General features: G+C 45.6%; 2 protein-coding genes across 2 annotated transcripts; both read right to left on the bottom strand.

The window, feature by feature from the left end:
* On the bottom strand, nt 1-11,113 carry LOC117738872 (E3 ubiquitin-protein ligase RBBP6-like). The gene is made up of 16 exons (XM_034545012.1): nt 11,100-11,113; nt 10,627-10,723; nt 10,385-10,527; nt 10,045-10,217; nt 9,449-9,552; nt 8,962-9,344; nt 8,820-8,868; nt 7,851-7,908; nt 7,673-7,766; nt 7,257-7,580; nt 7,016-7,111; nt 5,237-6,893; nt 3,381-4,888; nt 3,191-3,261; nt 2,980-3,067; nt 1-2,225 (listed from the first exon to the last, which is right to left on the bottom strand). The coding sequence occupies exons 2-16, from the start codon at nt 10,627-10,629 to the stop codon at nt 1,181-1,183; spliced, it is 5,796 nt and encodes a 1,931-aa protein (XP_034400903.1). The 5' UTR covers nt 10,630-10,723; nt 11,100-11,113; the 3' UTR covers nt 1-1,180.
* A 1,423-nt stretch (nt 11,114-12,536) lies between these two features.
* Nucleotides 12,537-16,210, bottom strand: LOC117738880 (E3 ubiquitin-protein ligase RBBP6-like). The gene is made up of 3 exons (XM_034545025.1): nt 14,974-16,210; nt 14,179-14,278; nt 12,537-13,756 (listed from the first exon to the last, which is right to left on the bottom strand). Exons 1-3 carry the CDS (start codon nt 15,137-15,139, stop codon nt 13,648-13,650), a joined length of 375 nt encoding a protein of 124 aa, XP_034400916.1. The 5' UTR covers nt 15,140-16,210; the 3' UTR covers nt 12,537-13,647.
* Nucleotides 16,211-16,713: the final 503 nt, after the last annotated feature.

A 16,713-nucleotide genomic window follows, 5' to 3' on the forward strand; every position in this document is an offset into this window, starting at 1 on the left:
TTTTCATGAGATCAAAACATTTTTAATTAAAAAAAACAAAAACAACTCAACTCATTTGTAAGAACACTAGTCCTCCAATTTGTCCCACTTGTGTCACATTTCACTTTCACACCAACACGCACACATTCAGTCACTCCCGACAACGTGATGGACGCCTACTGCACCTCTGGAACAAAAACATGCCGACTGATTAGACATTATTAATCAACACATCCTAGATTTATACAATCCAGTGTAGCATGAACACATAAACATTTGTTTTAACTTAAAAAAGGACCGTACTGGTGATCGTGTCTGGTATTTAGCACATTTATCAATAATACGAACTACTGGATTTCATTCGGATTTAAGAAAAGAAACTTGGTGACCTATTCAAAAAATAAATTTGTCTTTAAGTCAATTTACTAATACCCCCAAAAAACAACTACTGGCATGATTGAAACCAATAGCTGCCTAAAGATCTGATGAGAAACGTTGGAAAAAGGTTTGCAGTCATGGAAAGAATTAATGATTTGTACTTAATGTACTAAAACATGCAAAAACACGAGTACAGTCCTTCAAAGAAAAAAAAAGAAGAAAGGAACAAAAAGCTTACAAAGACCCTCATAGCAATGAAGGTTAATTTTCATTTAAACCTTGAACAGCACACAGGGATGTGAGCAAAACAAACTGAGGGAAAATTACTACTACATGAAGCAACGGCTCATCTCTATTTACAAATTACTCGGGAGACGGAGAAACAGCAATTTCTCCTCTACAAAGAAGCAACCACATCCCTGAGTACAGTGTTTGTCATTCCTATCGTTTAGACTCACTGCCGGGGATCCGTTATCGTCGCCGAGTCCTTTCTGCTCCGGGTTTGATCACAAGAGCGCCGCGCAGCATCACTTTGCCCGGTTTTCTGTGACCCCCAAAAGTCACAAAGAAAAGGCCCACATGGAACATTAAAGAAAGCTCAGCGGCGGTGATGATGATGATGATGATGGTGATGCTGCAAAATCCAGGCGTGACAAAGTACCACGAGTACGTTTGGAGACATTGAGGAAATAACAGCCGTCCAGCGTCGAGGACTCGTTTCATCCATTCCCTCAAGAGTGGCACATGGCGCAGCATGCCAGTTAGCCCAGATTTCTAGAATACATCATTATCTCCTATTTAACACAAGTTAGCCCTCTCCCTCTTACTGTGGAGCCCCTTCCTCTGCCTTCTCCGTCGTCGTCGTCGTCGTCGTCGTCATCTTCTTCTCTTCCTCCTCCTCCTCCTCCTCCTCGTCCTCTTCCTCCACATCTTTGTCCTTGCTCTTTTTGTGTTTCTTCTTCTTGTGTTTGTGCTTGTGCTCCTTCTGTTCACCTTCCTTGACCTGGGCGCTGTGCTTCTTGTGCTTCTTGTGTTTTTTGTGTTTCTTGTGTTTCTTCTTCTTCTTGTCCGCCGCGGTGGTGGTGGTGGCGGCGGCCGCCGAGCCGCTGTTGCTCTGGGAGGGGCTGGAGGGTTGGCTGCCAGACAGGCTGGGGCTGCCACTCCTTCCTCTCTCCGTCTCCGAGCCTTCGCCTTCGCTGTAGTCGGGCACGAAGGCCGCCTCGTCCGTCTCGCGGCCGAGGTCGGAACACAATCGCTGTCTCCTGGGCTCGAGGCTACGACCCTCCTCTCGTCCTCCTCTGCCTTCGGCGGCTCTCTCTTCCTTCCCCGTTGCTCCTCGGCCCTCATCTCTGCCTCCGCCTCTCGCCTCCTCTCTGGCTGCAGCTCTCCCTTCGTCTCGACCTCCTCCTCCTCCTCTTCCCTCCTCCCTAACAAGTTTTATTTTGGTTGGTTTGTCTGAGTTGGTCTGTGCCGTCCTGCCACCTTTGCCCTCTTCCCTTGGTGCTTTCCCTTTCCTCTCTTCTCTTACTGCTCCTCGCCTCTCCTCCCTTGGAGCGTCCCGGCCTTCACCCCTAACAGCTTTAGGGGCTTCAGTTGGCCCTTCCCTGCCTCGGACCCTTTGTGGCACCGGTGAGGGCTCTTTGGGTGCACCGAGTCCGTTTTCTTGGCCTTCTTCGTCATCCTCCCTTTCCCACTTGGAGCGAGGAGGCGGCTGAATGAGCGGCTCCTCGATGGCCGGCGTGGGTTCTGGGCTGACACTCGGGCTTCGGCCACGGCTGTTCACGGGGCTCGATGGGAGCGGCTCTGCAGGTTTGGAGGACACGCTCTTTTGATCTTTGTCCGAGTCTCGCTTTGTTTCTTGAGATGACCTAGTGCGGAAGGACAAAGCGTTTAAAAAGACTTAATGCGACGATTAAGCATTTCACTCCGACAACAGTTAAGACTCAGGATGGAGAGAACGTCATCAATACTGATGCAGCAGAACTAGAAAGATCTACTTTTTATTCTTCCTTGTGAAACTTTATTGACAAAGCAACTGCGCCGCTGACAGATTTTGGGTGTTTTGAGCTAGCAGCGGGCTAAAGTAGCCTCGAGCCGCTGGCCTCCCAGAGAAGGGACGCGGGCTACAGGCGCTTGGTACGCTCACGTCATGCTCAGCCCAGATTCTTTTCAGTCAGACTTAGTGAGACTGCTCAAGGGACAACACTTAAAGGGTAATATATTGGAGCAACTTTTGCCAATTTACCGCTGATTATTTTTCTGTCAATTAACTGCTCCAGCTCTATTTGTTCCATTTATCAAAAGAAGCCTGTGTTTAAAACATTAAAAGACATATTTTTAACAGGTTGAGAAATGCTCACCAGTGCTCTGAAATGTGCCACCAAAGCTCATCGAGTCAATGAACACCGGACTAAAAGAAAAGCCCCTCGTAAGTTTCTAACAAATTAACCAGTTAGTTACTGGCAACCTATTCCAATTAGAGACAATGTCCCTGCTTCAAATGTAACCATCTTAAGTATGACTGTGTTGGACTAACTCGCTAATCAACAGCTGACAGGAAATAAACTTAAAGCTACTGTATATCAAAGTTACAAGGAAGTAAAAGAGGTACAACGGACTCACCTGCTGGAGCTCACAGTGTGGCTGGTGAGGGCCTTTCGGCTGATCCGGGGTTTGCTCTTCCCAACGGTCTCCTCGCCATCTTTCACTGCTGGAAGAGAAGGAAGGGGGAGGAAAGGAAACCGGCTTAATCAAAGCCTAATTAGATGGCACAAGACGGAATCTAAGTTATCATCTCTTCACACATGCGTGCACACTAAGACATTCAAATTACCTTCTCTGTGAGAAGCAGCTGGTTTCTCTCCTGAGGGGACACTCCTCTCCGTTCTGTCCTTGGACACACTCCTGGGAAATAAGAATAAAATATAATTAGACGCATTAACAACTGTGTTTACAGAACCACAATATCAATCATGGATATGGATGGTGGTTTCACAAAAAGCAGGCAAATAAATGTACCGCACCTGCCAGATTTAGCAGATCGTTCTGACCCTTCGCCTCTCTCCTTCGACGATACGCTTGGCTTCTCCTGAGGGTCGGCCGGGCTCCGAGAGACGGATGTCTTCTCTGCGATGGTCATTTTATCCAGAGAAACCGACCTCCCTCCCGCACTGGAGGACTTTCGCTCCGTCCTCACCGACCTTTCTCCTTCGAGGTCCCTCTCCAGTGTAACTGCTATTTTCTGTGAGCTGGAGACCCTTTCCCTGTCTCTGTCCGACGCCGTGCCTCTGTCAGACACCGCCGACGCCATGCCTCTGTCAGACGACCTGTCAGATGACGTCATGCCTCTTTCAGACGACGTCATGCCCCTGTCAGACGACCTGTCAGATGATGTCATGCCTCTGTCAGACGACGCCGTGCCCCTGTCAGTCGACGCCGTGACCCTGTCGGACGACGTTGTGCCCCTGTCGGTCGACGTCGTGCCCCTGTCGGTCGACGTCGTGCCCCTGTCAGATGACGTCGTGCCCCTGTCAGATGACGTCGTGCCCCTGTCAGATGACGTCGTGCCCCTGTCAGATGACGCCGTGCCCCTGTCAGATGACGCCGTGCCCCTGTCAGATGACGCCGTGCCCCTGTCAGATGACGCCGTGCCCCTGTCAGATGACGCCGTGCCCCTGTCGGTCGACGCCGTGCCCCTGTCGGTCGACGCCGTGCCCCTGTCGGTCGACGCCGTGCCCCTGTCGGTCGACGCCGTGCCCCTGTCGGTCGACGCCGTGCCCCTGTCGGTCGACGCCGTGCCCCTGTCGGTCGACGCCGTGCCCCTGTCAGATGACGTCGTGCCCCTGTCAGATGACGTCGTGCCCCTGTCAGATGACGTCGTGCCCCTGTCAGATGACGTCGTGCCCCTGTCAGATGACGTCGTGCCCCTGTCAGATGACGTCGTGCCCCTGTCAGATGACGCCGTGCCCCTGTCAGATGACGCCGTGCCCCTGTCAGATGACGCCGTGCCCCTGTCAGATGACGCCGTGCCCCTGTCAGATGACGCCGTGCCCCTGTCAGATGACGCCGTGCCCCTGTCAGATGACGCCGTGCCCCTGTCAGATGACGCCGTGCCCCTGTCAGATGACGCCGTGCCCCTGTCAGATGACGCCGTGCCCCTGTCAGATGACGCCGTGCCCCTGTCGGACGACGTCGACGTCATGCCCCTGTCGGACCCTGAAGCTCTGTCCCGCTCTCTGTCCAGTCCTGAGCTTCTACTCTGCTCTGAACTCTGCTGTCTCTCTCCAGCACTTCCTGGTCTCTCTCTGCCGACTCCCCTCTCCGCAGATGCCGACCGCTCCTTTCTAACAGCACCTTCTGCTGTACTGCTGGGCCGGTCTCCTTCAGAGAGGTTAGCAGCCGCTGATCGGTCTGAGGTGGCAGTCGTCTTCTCAGAACCAGACGGTACCCTGTCTGTGGCTGCGTTCTCGGTGCTGCCCTTCCTCCCCAGGTCTCTGTTTAACTTGATCCTCCTCTGAGTCAGTGGCTTCACCTGATAATGGACAAAAGCACATAAAGTGTTACAAAGGGTTAAATCAAAAAGTAGATAACTAAAAAATAAATATATTTTTTATTATGTTTAATGCACGAGAGAAAATAATTATTCATTTGGAAAAACTAAATACACAAAACATGAATTCGGGCTGCAACTAAATATTTTCATAATCAATCAACTGGGATACAAATTCAGAGATACTGAAAAATGCTAAACTCCAACTGAAGATAAATGAAAGCAAAAGCCCAAAACAAACATATTTCATTTACACCAAAAGACAAAATCGGCAAATATTATCATTTGAGAGGCAAAAAAAAAAAAAAACTACACAAGCAACAAACTCACCTGGAGGTCCATTAGAGGTCTGATGGATCCTCGATCTGCGTCTCCCCGGACCATATCACGGCTCCCCGGTATGGGAAGAAGACCCGGCCTGTCTGAGGGGGGTGGGAGTCTGTGGAGCGGGAGCTGATGCGACATGTGAGAGTGGGAGATGACGTCACCTCCGACACCGAGCCCATCGATTCTCCTCAGCTTTCCAGGAGGGGGTCCAAGTAAAGAGCGTCCCTCTTCTCCCATCCTCCTCCGACTGTCAGGGGAGGGAGGTCTGTGGAGGAGTGGGAGCCCGTGTTGATGGGGGGTGGGAAGGAGACCACCACTCTGCGGAGGATCTCTTCTCCCCCGGATGTCATGGCCCTGTCGAGGGCCATCATGAAGAGAGGGATGATGTATGGGCAGGCTCTGGCAGGACAGCGGCGGTGTCTTAAGCAGGGCTGGCCTCACTGCAGAGCTTTTACCCTTTTCCTTTTTAGGGATAGAGTTGGGGGCGTCTTCTGGTTTGGTTTTAATGGTCTTTAACGGTTTTGTGCCAGAGGAGGAAGAGGATGAGGACTCTTTTTTGGTCACCACACAGTCTGCAGGTTTTTTCTTCACTTTGTCACTCTTTACCTTCACGCTCTCCGTCTTCACTTTAGCTTTGACCTTTTGGCCCTTGTCTTTCTTGGTCCTATCAGACTGAGTCTTCGATGTTGACTTGGTTGAGGGTTTAACGGGTGCAGCAGAGCTTTTAGAAGCTGGAGCTTTCGAGGTTGCAGAGCCGACTGAAGCCTTTGAGGACATGGGAGGCGTCTTAACAAGTGACGGGATTTCGTCCATTGGTTCGTCTCTGACAGGAGTCGCGTCGCCTCTGTCTACGGAGTGATGCGATGCCTCTGATTCGTCCCCAGTCCTCCTCTTTTTTACTTTCTTTGTCTTCAGGAGTTTAGCGCTGGACTTATTCCCTGATGAGGAAGAGGATGGAGGGTGGTTAGGGGGAGCACCCCTCTCTTCTCTTCCTCTTCTTCCTCTCCCCTGGGGGGAGTAATGTCTGGACAATGGGGACATTCTGTCCCTCTCTCTGTCTCTGCTAACACGACCTCTGTGATGCAGTGAGGGATGCTGGTTGTCGTAGTCTTTGTAGAACTGGTTGTACCAGTCTGCATACTCCTTCTCCCACTGCCGATACCTTTCTCTTTCCCAGCGCTCATTGCCTCCAGGACTAGGACCCTTCAGTTCATACGGTGGGAGCTCCCGAGGAGGCGGCTTTCTTTGACCAGGGCTTCGGGGCCGGAAGCCACCAGGCCCGGGCCCGGGGCCGGGGCCAGGACCTGGACCGGGGCCCGAACCAGGGCCAGGGCCAGGGCCAGGGGAGCGAGACCGTGACCTGTAAGGTCCTGCTCCTTCTGCTCCCTCCCAGCCTCCCGGCCGGTAGGGAGGAGGAGACCGAGGTGAGCCAGAACGACGATACCCATAAGACCGGGAACGGGAACGGGACCTTGACCGCGATCGTCCATAACTGCGCCCATTGCGTCTAGAATAAGGTGAGCGGGGATAAGACCGGCCATGGGAGCGTGAACGGGATCGACTGGGAGAATAAGAGTAAGACCTGGATCTTGATCTAGATCTGGATCTCGAGCGAGAGTAAGGAGAGCGGCTGAATGGAGAGCGGCTGTATGAACGGGATCTAGAAAAGGTAATGGTTCAGAAGGAGGAAAGATTGGATTAGGAAAATTGTAACAAATGGATTATGTATATGTAATTAATTTAAGTTAAATCCATTTTGATATGCTGTGTTAATGAAGTTACCTTGAATACGATGGTCTTCGTCTCTTTGGTGCATTTCTGTACTTCATAAGCTCTTTGTGGAAGTCTTTAGTAAATTCATCCAGTTTGGATGTAACTCTGTGGAAACAATGAGGAAAAACATTGAAACTACTAAAAACTGCTCCAGTGTGAAACCTCAATATTCTTATATCCCTATTTCACATGAATAATTAGTAGCTGTTGTAGCAGTTTTAAGAAGCAAAAAGAAAAGGAAACCACTCACGTGTCCTGCCGGTGGTGCCGCTGTCTGTAGAAATCTTCTTTAGAGAGGGGGGGTTGACCGAGGGGGGGTAAAGGCATAAGAGGGGGCTGGGTACCAGGGGCCACCCAGGGTGGGTTGAGCCCCAGTGGTCCCGGAGCATAAACAGGCTGTGGTTGGTATCCAATGACGGGAGGGAGAAGGCCCGGGCCAGAGGCGTACGGAGGGGGATAGGACTGGGGCGGGGGCGGGTACATGGACGGAGATGGGTACACCGGAGGGATAAGTGCAGGCGGTGGAGGTGGCTGGAGGTGATTGGAGGGGTGGTCTCCTCTTCCTCTGAAAAATCTGGTACAAAAGGGAGAGACGCGAACCATTGTGACACTGACATATTACAACACACACTTAATTGATCAGATAGTCCCAAGAACAGGTCTTACCTCTCCCAGGGTCTGCCTCCGCCGCCTCCCCCTCCTCCACCACCACCTCCTCCTCCTCCTCCTCTGTGAGCGTGGTGTGGTCGTGACTGGTGACCTAATAATAAGAGGTTTTTTTAGTTGCAGAATGTCGTTCCATCAAGCTCACTCAGTCTCAAATGTTTTATAATGGACCTCTTACCTGGTGGATGAGGCGGCCTTATAGGTGGTGGGTGGCCAAAAGGAGATAAATGGTAGTTCTGTGAAAGAAATCACAGTGAGAATAATTTAGTGACCTGAAGGAGAAATTACAGTTTCTTGTCTTCAGGGATGCACAAGAATGTGCTGCGGCTGGTCAAAAGCCGGTAAGTTCTCAGTTGCACCGCTTTTCAACTAATGTAGCAGCCGTGGGGAAATTAAGTTTGCCTTTTGGTAAAAATAGCCTCCGTGCATTGGCTTCCAATTCTGATCCAAAACTGGATTATCAATATACCAGTACATGCTTGTCAACAAGAAGATATGGTGTGGTATTCATTCTATTGTAAAAAAAAAAAAACATTTACAATTCATAAATGTATTCTTTTTTTAAAGGATGGGGAAGGGTCTCTTAATATTGGTATTGTAAGAAAAAAAACAGATTATTATTATCAGTTATAGTGAAAGTCTGAATCAATGCAAAACGTGTACCGAGCGCTGATAAGTCAGCAAGATGATATCGAGTGGTACACCGTGGTTCACGAGTACTCCGGTACAATTTGGATCAAAACACGGAAGCGGACTTCTATTTAATGAGTCCGCGAGTATTTCATTTCGAAAAAGGCAGGCAATTTTTCTACAGCGTCAATCTGCAATAACGCAAAAACATGAGCCAATCTCATCTCATGAAGTGCGAGGCCGTTGGTGATAAAGCAGCAAGTCAGACGGGAGATTTGCCCTTAAAACAAATGTCACAAACATAACGCAAATGTACCGCGGTACGGAACGGCATCCCTGGTGTGAAAAGCCGAGAGGAGAGGGAGGTAATTGTCCTGACACGGTATGACTCAAACTAGCTAATACGAGAATATATATATATATATATATATATATATATATATATATATATATATATATATATATATATATATATATATTCAGATGTTCAAGGCGGCTTCATCCGTGATCCACTTACTGAGGTTCCTGAAGAGTCCGGCGTCACAGAAGGTTCTGGATTGTTCTCACTGAAACATAAAACAAGACACTTCAGTAAAAGAAAACGGCTTTTCATTTAAAATGCCACTTCTTTAGACTGCATCTTGAGACACTCCGCTTACCCCGGCGGGGGTGGTTCCGCATGGCCGGCGGAGTGCACAGGAGAATGGCGGTCAACAACAGGCGCAGGGGCCGGTGAATCTTCTCGTTCATCAACAGCAGCGGCATGAGGAGGCGTAGGAGCAGAAGTAGCGGCAGGAGCAGGTGCAGGAGAAGGTGCAGGAGACGGTGCAGGAGCGGGATCAGGGGGCGGGACCTGTACTTGAGGGGCAGTGGCGGGTGCGCTTGTAGAAGGAGGGTGCGTGATGTTGGCCAGCAGTGGGTCCCGCTGCCTTGAGTGCATTGGCCGGACCAGCTGAGGGCGCGGTGGTGGCGGGGCTGCATTTTGTACCTGCTTGCGAACATGTTTGGTGTATCCCGTCTCATTTTTAAAGTTGTTCACAGCCTGCATGAAGAGAAACTTGTTTAAAACTGGAGAAAAAAAAAAGATACTGCTTTTTCACAAAAGCATGCAACGCATCAAAATGGATGCATTTGAAGGCGGGTTACCTGTCGAAGAAACTTGTTGGCGATGAGATTATCAGGTGAAACATCGGACTGTTTGCATGTGAAGCAGGTGTGCTCCTCCGAGTCCAACAAGGCAGTCCTTATACCTGAAAACAAACAGCCGTCAATTAGATAAAAGCTAAATTTGACTATCATTAGTCTTTAGACTAAAAACTTTATTATGAAAATAACCTCAACCTGCATCATTTTCTACCTTTTTCAAAAAGTGAATTTCAACTTTTTTTGTGTGTGAAATCATTTCATTACACCGTGAAAAATATAGTTTTGACTACTCAAAATGAAGCATGCCCCAGGGCAGCACTACTCTAGGGGGGGGGGGGGGCCACTGTTGATTAAATGGGCATTTCTGCCATTTCCCCAGTGGATTTTTCCATAAACGTCCACGCAAAATGAACACATAAAAAAATTAAAAAAAAATTAAAAAAAAAAAGCACGAAAACATCAGTAATAAATTTGACATGTTTGCTTGGCAAAGCATCGTTTTAAAATCCTACTTTTATTAGCTTGCATTACTTTTTTTTAATTTTTATTTTTTTGACAAATGAATATATATGTTTTGATCACGAGCAAGAACTCACACTCATCGCAGTAGCTGTTTCCACAGCACGGAATAACCACGGCGTCCGTCATCAGGTCATTGCAAATCGGACACAAGAGTTCATCGGGGATCGGGTCCGTCTCGTCCTCCGATGACGACTGGTCATGTGGAACAAACGGAGGGCGCTCCTTCTTTCCTTGTGCATATGCCTCCCTACATCAACAGAGATTTGTTTTTAGTTTTGAGGACTGTTAGTCAAAAAAAGGCAACAGCAGTTAATCTGTGATTGTGGACACAAAAGATGAGTTATGCAAAACTTAATGTGCCACAAGAAGATATTTAACATTTAGTATTTGTGGGCGTCCTTGGATGAAACGTACGCATCTATCGCAGGTATGGCATATTCTCCAGTGCTGGTTAACATGGCTCCTTTGGTGCCGGGCTCGGCCTTCACCATGAAGCTCTGAGGAATGCCCTTACTGATCCTCACTGGCTTGGGACTCTCCACACTCTTGTCCTGGATCTAAAAAGTTAAAAATAAAACATAAAACATCCAAAAAAAACACACTGCAGCGTCGTAAAACAAATAAGTCACAGACCATGACAATAAAATGACAATCACCATCAGCAAGGGGCATTGTCGAATGTAGTGACCCGCCTTTCCACAACGAAAGCAGGTATAGTGAGCAGGAGGAGGGCCAACTGCCTTCTTGGAGTAACTATGGAGACAAGTTAAATACATTTCTTAGAACTATATACGGCTTGAGAAAGACGTTGTTTAGAGTCTAAAACGCAGAACAAAAGTCTGACTTTAATCAAGTAAAAGAACAAAGTGTGTTTGTACTAACTGTATTGGGTCATATTCATGATTGGACTGAGATATCATGGCTTTAATCTTGTCCTCCTCTGATGCATTAGCGTCAACAAGGTTAGCAGTCTAAAAAAAAAAAAAAAAAACACATAATGGAGAGAGGGAGAAAAGAAAGAAAAAAAAAAGATAAAAGGATCGCGTCAACCCCACAAGATAAAAGGAAACATCTATTCAACTTGAGCAATATGTTCTGGAAATACAGCCAGCAAGTACAGAAACGGTACCTTGGCGAGTTGGGCGAGTGACATAGATGGAGAAGAGTCGGTCTGTAGAAGAATTAGAGTACAGATATTAAAAGGTTTTAACATAGTAACTAATAGACATACAGTGAAAGATAAGAGCCCAGATAGTCCCCCACCACATCGGTGTCCAGTCCCTTAGAGTCTCCATCTAAGTCATAAGTCTGAGGACCGAGTGCACGAAATAATGCGGTTATGTGAGCATGTAAAATCAAGACATGGTTTATTAGGCTTGTGTGCGATGCTCATCCCTCTATAGATAGCTTCGAGTCGTAACAAAAAAAACAAAGCCTCACCGAAGGCTGTATCTATTCAGAGCCATTTATATTGGAGATCACAATTATTTTAGAGAATAAAATATAGCCTTCACCATTCGTAGGAATATTATCAGGTAAAGATTACTTTTGAAAGAAAAAGCTACAATGTTTATTCACTGGCCAGGTGATATAAAACTATTACACTTTCGTGCATTCAGTTGCAAGTTTCAAAGAGAAACTGTTGCGAACTCATCCTGAAAAATCGAAATGAAGAAAAACATTCAAGATTGTCCCTTTATGGAAACCTTGGGAGAACTTCAACACAGCTAAACTGCACCAAAATAAGCTCAATGCCCATTTAACAAGTACGGTAAAGTTGTACTCTGACGTCCAGACCCGCGTATTCTCCTTAAGTTAAAAGCTATGGTAATGCACAAGAGACTCTGCCTAAACACTTTAAACCGTCGTCACTATTTGAGCAGCGTCAGCAAATTCAAGAAGTACACTACGAACACGTCTGTCTGTAGAGACCCTGAAGCTTCCGCTACGGTGGGGAGAGGGCGATTTTCTCAAAGAAATACTTGACGTTTAATTTTACTATGCAGTTTCCCTTCACCGGGCCACAGTGGTTTAAGTTTTTTTTGCACCAACTTGTCAAGAGGTTGTCATAGATGTTACGAGCTTTCCTCAAATCCAGTTTAAGCCTGCTTTCTGTAAACTAATGAGCTTGCAGGGAGTCGTGCCAAGCTGCTTCAATAAGAAATGCAAACACAAATGTTTAGAGCTTATAAAAGACCCAAGTGTAGAAATGTTCCTTGAAATATAAAGTGCCCGATGAAGAAACTACCACGAGTTGTCAAGTGCCCCTTCAAAGTGTTCCCTAAGAAACAGCCCCAACAGCCTCTAGAGTGAAGAGGCGAAAGCAAGCGAAGTGATGTTTCTAATGCAAGTCAGAGGTCAATGAGCCATGAGAATTAAGTCTCACGCACGGCCAGAAAAGGTCACACTTTACAACGACAAACAAAATGGCTGCTCTGCCTATTTCGTGGGGATATTTTCTTCAGGTAAATAAGCAAGTGGGCGGGGTGGGTTGTCCATCATGATATGCGGGGGCTCGGAGGAAAGACTGGGTATTGCAGAATGCTGTGGAGGGAACACACAGGGATCTGGTGCAAGTGGTTCTGACACAACCACTGAACAACTTTATTGACAGGTTCTGCAGCTTACAGCTCACAGGACACACTACACCAGTATACTTCTCACTGCAGCAGCCATGGAAGGCCTCCCGAGATCGACAAGAGATTTACTTTACTGAGAATCTGTCAAAGTACTTTGTGATCATGTCACAGCAATTTAAGTAGGTGGTCAAGGGAGAGCATCTCTTGTATAAAAACTAGCTTCTTACCGATGCCCCGAACCAAAGATGCAAAAAATACACTTTGAACTATAGTACCTGCTTCTTTGTAAGACAGACTGAATTAATTCAAAGCGTTTAACTCATCAGGATGAAATCTGTGAGCCTTCGGAGTTTAAAGGTTATGTGCAGACCATACTCAATGCAGAATATAACATCTTCATGTTGAAATTGTACAGGACAAAAAAAAATGACATTGGCAAATATTACGGAACAACAAGTTTAAGTATATTAAAGATTAGCAGGGTGAGATTTCAAAAAATAAATAAAACAATGGTGAGTCTCTCCCACAACTTTAGTCTTGTAATTGTAATCAAAAGTTAAATTACAATCAATCTCAGCCACACTTTACTTCATTGGGTTCTTAAACCACATAAAAATTGAATATTTTCACAGAAAATAAATGACAATGGATTATCATTACAAAAATACCATATTTTTTTCTTTCACAAGCCCCTTTAAAAAATACATTTTCCTGGCTTGAGGCAGGCAACAATACCATTTCATTATGAAATACAATCATTAACAGTTTGCGTGATTTCTCAATTCATTATAAAGTGGCAACAGTTCAACAAGTTCAGAGCATTAAAAAAAAACAACGGTGGCTAGTTGGTTGTTTCTTATCTTAACCTCATCTCATTCAGCAAATGTTATCTGCGTATTTCAAAAACAGAAAGCCAGTGTTTTCAGAGAGAAACAACAAACTATTGGTAACTGTGGTGACTCCAGGAAGCCTTCCCAAAAAAGACATCAAATAACACATAGAGGTTGAGATCTCAACACAAATGTAGCCAACACACAGTGAACAGAGGATACACACACAACTCAATCATTGCTAACAGAATGTTCTCAAGAAATGTGACTAAAGCCAGAAATAGGGGGAGAGGGAGAGAGGAGGAGAGAGTGTTGATTTTTGGTTTGTTTTACATACGGGTCTAGAAGATCCCACCACAGCTGTGTCAGAACGATCTCTGCGGAAAGAAGAAAGAAAAAGAAACATCAGTTGTTGAAAAAAAAAAAACAAAAAAAAACTCACGAGTAAACTTAAAACCACGTCCAGGGTCAAGTTGGCTGCATTCACATCAGGCAGTGCAACGTAAACGCATTTTGGCTACAGCGGTGGGGACGGCCGGAAAAAAAGAGATCAAGTGAAAAGTTGATAAAGAATTCAAATTTGTAATTAATTTTCTCTGCAGTGATTCAGGGCTGCACAACCCTGCTGTAAGGGAGGAGAGACGCAAGTTGTGGTACAGTTGCCTGGTGTGAATGCAGCCTAATTGTTTATAGAAAGACCTCTAAATGTTGTGTAAAACTATACTTGATTTGTAATTATTAGCAACAGTACTGCTCAACCACGATTCTAGTAATAATTGAGTATTTCAGGAATACTTACACAATGAACGTCCTGCCAGCAGGTTTTACGCCACCAAGTGGAGTGCGGCGGACGATCACAGACGAGTGTTTCGGGATGTGGATTTCATCATCGGTGTATTCTACAAAAACATGGACACAAATTATAGTAACGACAAAACTGTGTTCAGTAGAATACGTAGCAAAGTAATACTGTACATATAGTTATGCAACTTTTTTGTCTGGGCCCCAAGTCAAGCAGTTGTGTAGAGAAAGTGTCTTGATACACCACATTAGATGTAATGTTTATATCACATGAGCCCAAAAGGGGGCAGTGGAGGAGTTCGCTATGTCTTTTAGTCTAACGTGTTAATTTAGGCAGTGACAAAAAATACAACCATCATATGAATAATTAAAAATCCTTTTTACTATATAGTTTTTACGAATCAACATTGGGTAGTTGGCACAAACATTACAATATTAGTAGCTTGACATTTCAAAAGAAACCTGGCTCAGAAAAAGATCGGGAGCTATTTGTTTATGTTATTTCTTATGCGTTACTATTGTTCTGCTCTTTTTTCATGTTGATCCAAATTCGTGAGGGGTTTTGTCTTTATTTTTTCAGACGTATGAATGACCTCGTCATTAATCGAGAAAACGAGTGGCAGATTCATAAACAAAGAAAGTGGTCCCTTCATCCCTGAAGTGGTGCGTCACAACAAATAGCCTAAACCCATGGCATGACATTTTACCTCTGTCCTAATGTTTGAGACAGACGAAAATGACCACCTGTTGGATCATAATGGAACATCTCGAAACGTGTCAGCTGACCACATACCTTCTCGAGTCTGCGCATTGGTGATCTGCAGGTCGCAGTCTGTGGCCTTGAGGCGCTCGCGGCCCATAATCTGCTTTTTAAGCTCGTTGAGGGTGATATGCAGCCCATCGAAAGTGACAGTGTTGTAGTCCAGTTTGGAAGAGAACTTATAGTGAACACACGACATTTTAACAGGTCTAAGCACTTAAGTCAATCAAGAACAAGAAAAAAAAAAAACCACAGGCCTGGTATATGATAAAATGAAACAGCGTCAACACTGAACACAGCTAAATCTGGTGACTTTAATGTGTAAACTTTCTTTATATTCGCTGAAACACTGTAGACAAAAGGAGGTGGGTGTATGGGGGGAAGGGTTCAGCTCGCAGAATGGCGAAAGAGTCCTTGTTATTGCCAACAAAAAATAACCGAGACGCGAGGCCAGAGCGCCATTGAGCGGCGTCGTGTGCCTCGTCAGTTCTTTAGAGTCCGATTAAACATAACAGGGTGCGTCCAAGAGAGTCCATCCGCAACAAAGTAAATCTACCACAGGGGTGCGAGTGAGGCCAAGTCCGTCGCCCAACAGTCTTTTCGGTGGAAAGCCCGGTAGCTAACAGCAGGCCTGGGGTTTCCAGAGCATCGGTCCTTGAATGTTTGCCTTGTTTGGTTCAGTTCTTTATTCGCCAAGACAAAAAAAACAAAAAAACTATCCGAGCTCCACGAAGAGTCCACAAAACGGCGTGAAATCTCCCGCAGCGATTCCACAAATGTTACGTTTACCGCCGATAGACCTCAAAGGAATGGATTGTGAAATCGAAATATAATATTTAAATGGTAAATTAGCTAGTTAGCTAACGCCAAGGAGAGCATGCTACACCTCGAGATTAGCTAACGTTACTCAACACAACATGAAACTATCAAAAGCTAACGGCTAACGTTAACGGTGCTATGCTAACAATGTTGCCTAAATTTCGCTGTCGAATGACGTCACCAACGCAGCAGTTAGGTCGTCGGGACGCAACGGTTCCTCTTCGTCAAACAGTCGTGTTCCATCCCGTGAAGTCGAACGTTGAGTATCCGCGATAATCTTCAATTTAAATCCATAAAATCCATTTCGATGCTGCGAACTGCTTCTCTCCTCGCCGTTTCATCAAAATGGCGCAGGTCGGAACCGGAAGTGTCCGCGGTTCTTCTTCCGAAGACGAACGCGTGAAGGCGAGAGGCTTCACTTCGGTCCGTTTCAAAATGGAAGCGCACTTCCGTCAAAACGTTGGCTGGAAAGTTTGTCAGTTAGTTCATAGACCTGCTTCTATAATATAAAATTCAATTAAAAATTATAAAATTAAATTAATGTACCTATTAAATAAGTTCTGAAAAAAATAAGCAAGAAAATAAATGTATAAATACATGTAATAAATATAACTTAGTTACTGGCGTTCAATAAATGTATCTGTGAGAAAACTACGACTCCTTTGTTTGAATATAACAGATTTAAATAAAAATAAAATTAACAAAACATACACATATTTGGCATTAGAAAATCAAAGCCCCTGAAATAAACAAATGTGGAAATAAGGGCCCTGGAATAAGTACATTTTCATTATTATATATGTATTTCATTATTTAAATAAATAATCTATCCATTTATTTATTCATTGAACTTTTATATGTTTAGATTAGATTCAACTTTATTGTCATTTTGCACATTTACTAGTAGAGCAACGAAATGCAGTTTGGCATCTAACCAGAAGTGCGACAGAGAGT

The sequence above is a fragment of the Cyclopterus lumpus genome, chromosome 1, assembly GCF_009769545.1.
Source record: "Cyclopterus lumpus isolate fCycLum1 chromosome 1, fCycLum1.pri, whole genome shotgun sequence".
NCBI lineage: Eukaryota > Metazoa > Chordata > Actinopteri > Perciformes > Cyclopteridae > Cyclopterus > Cyclopterus lumpus.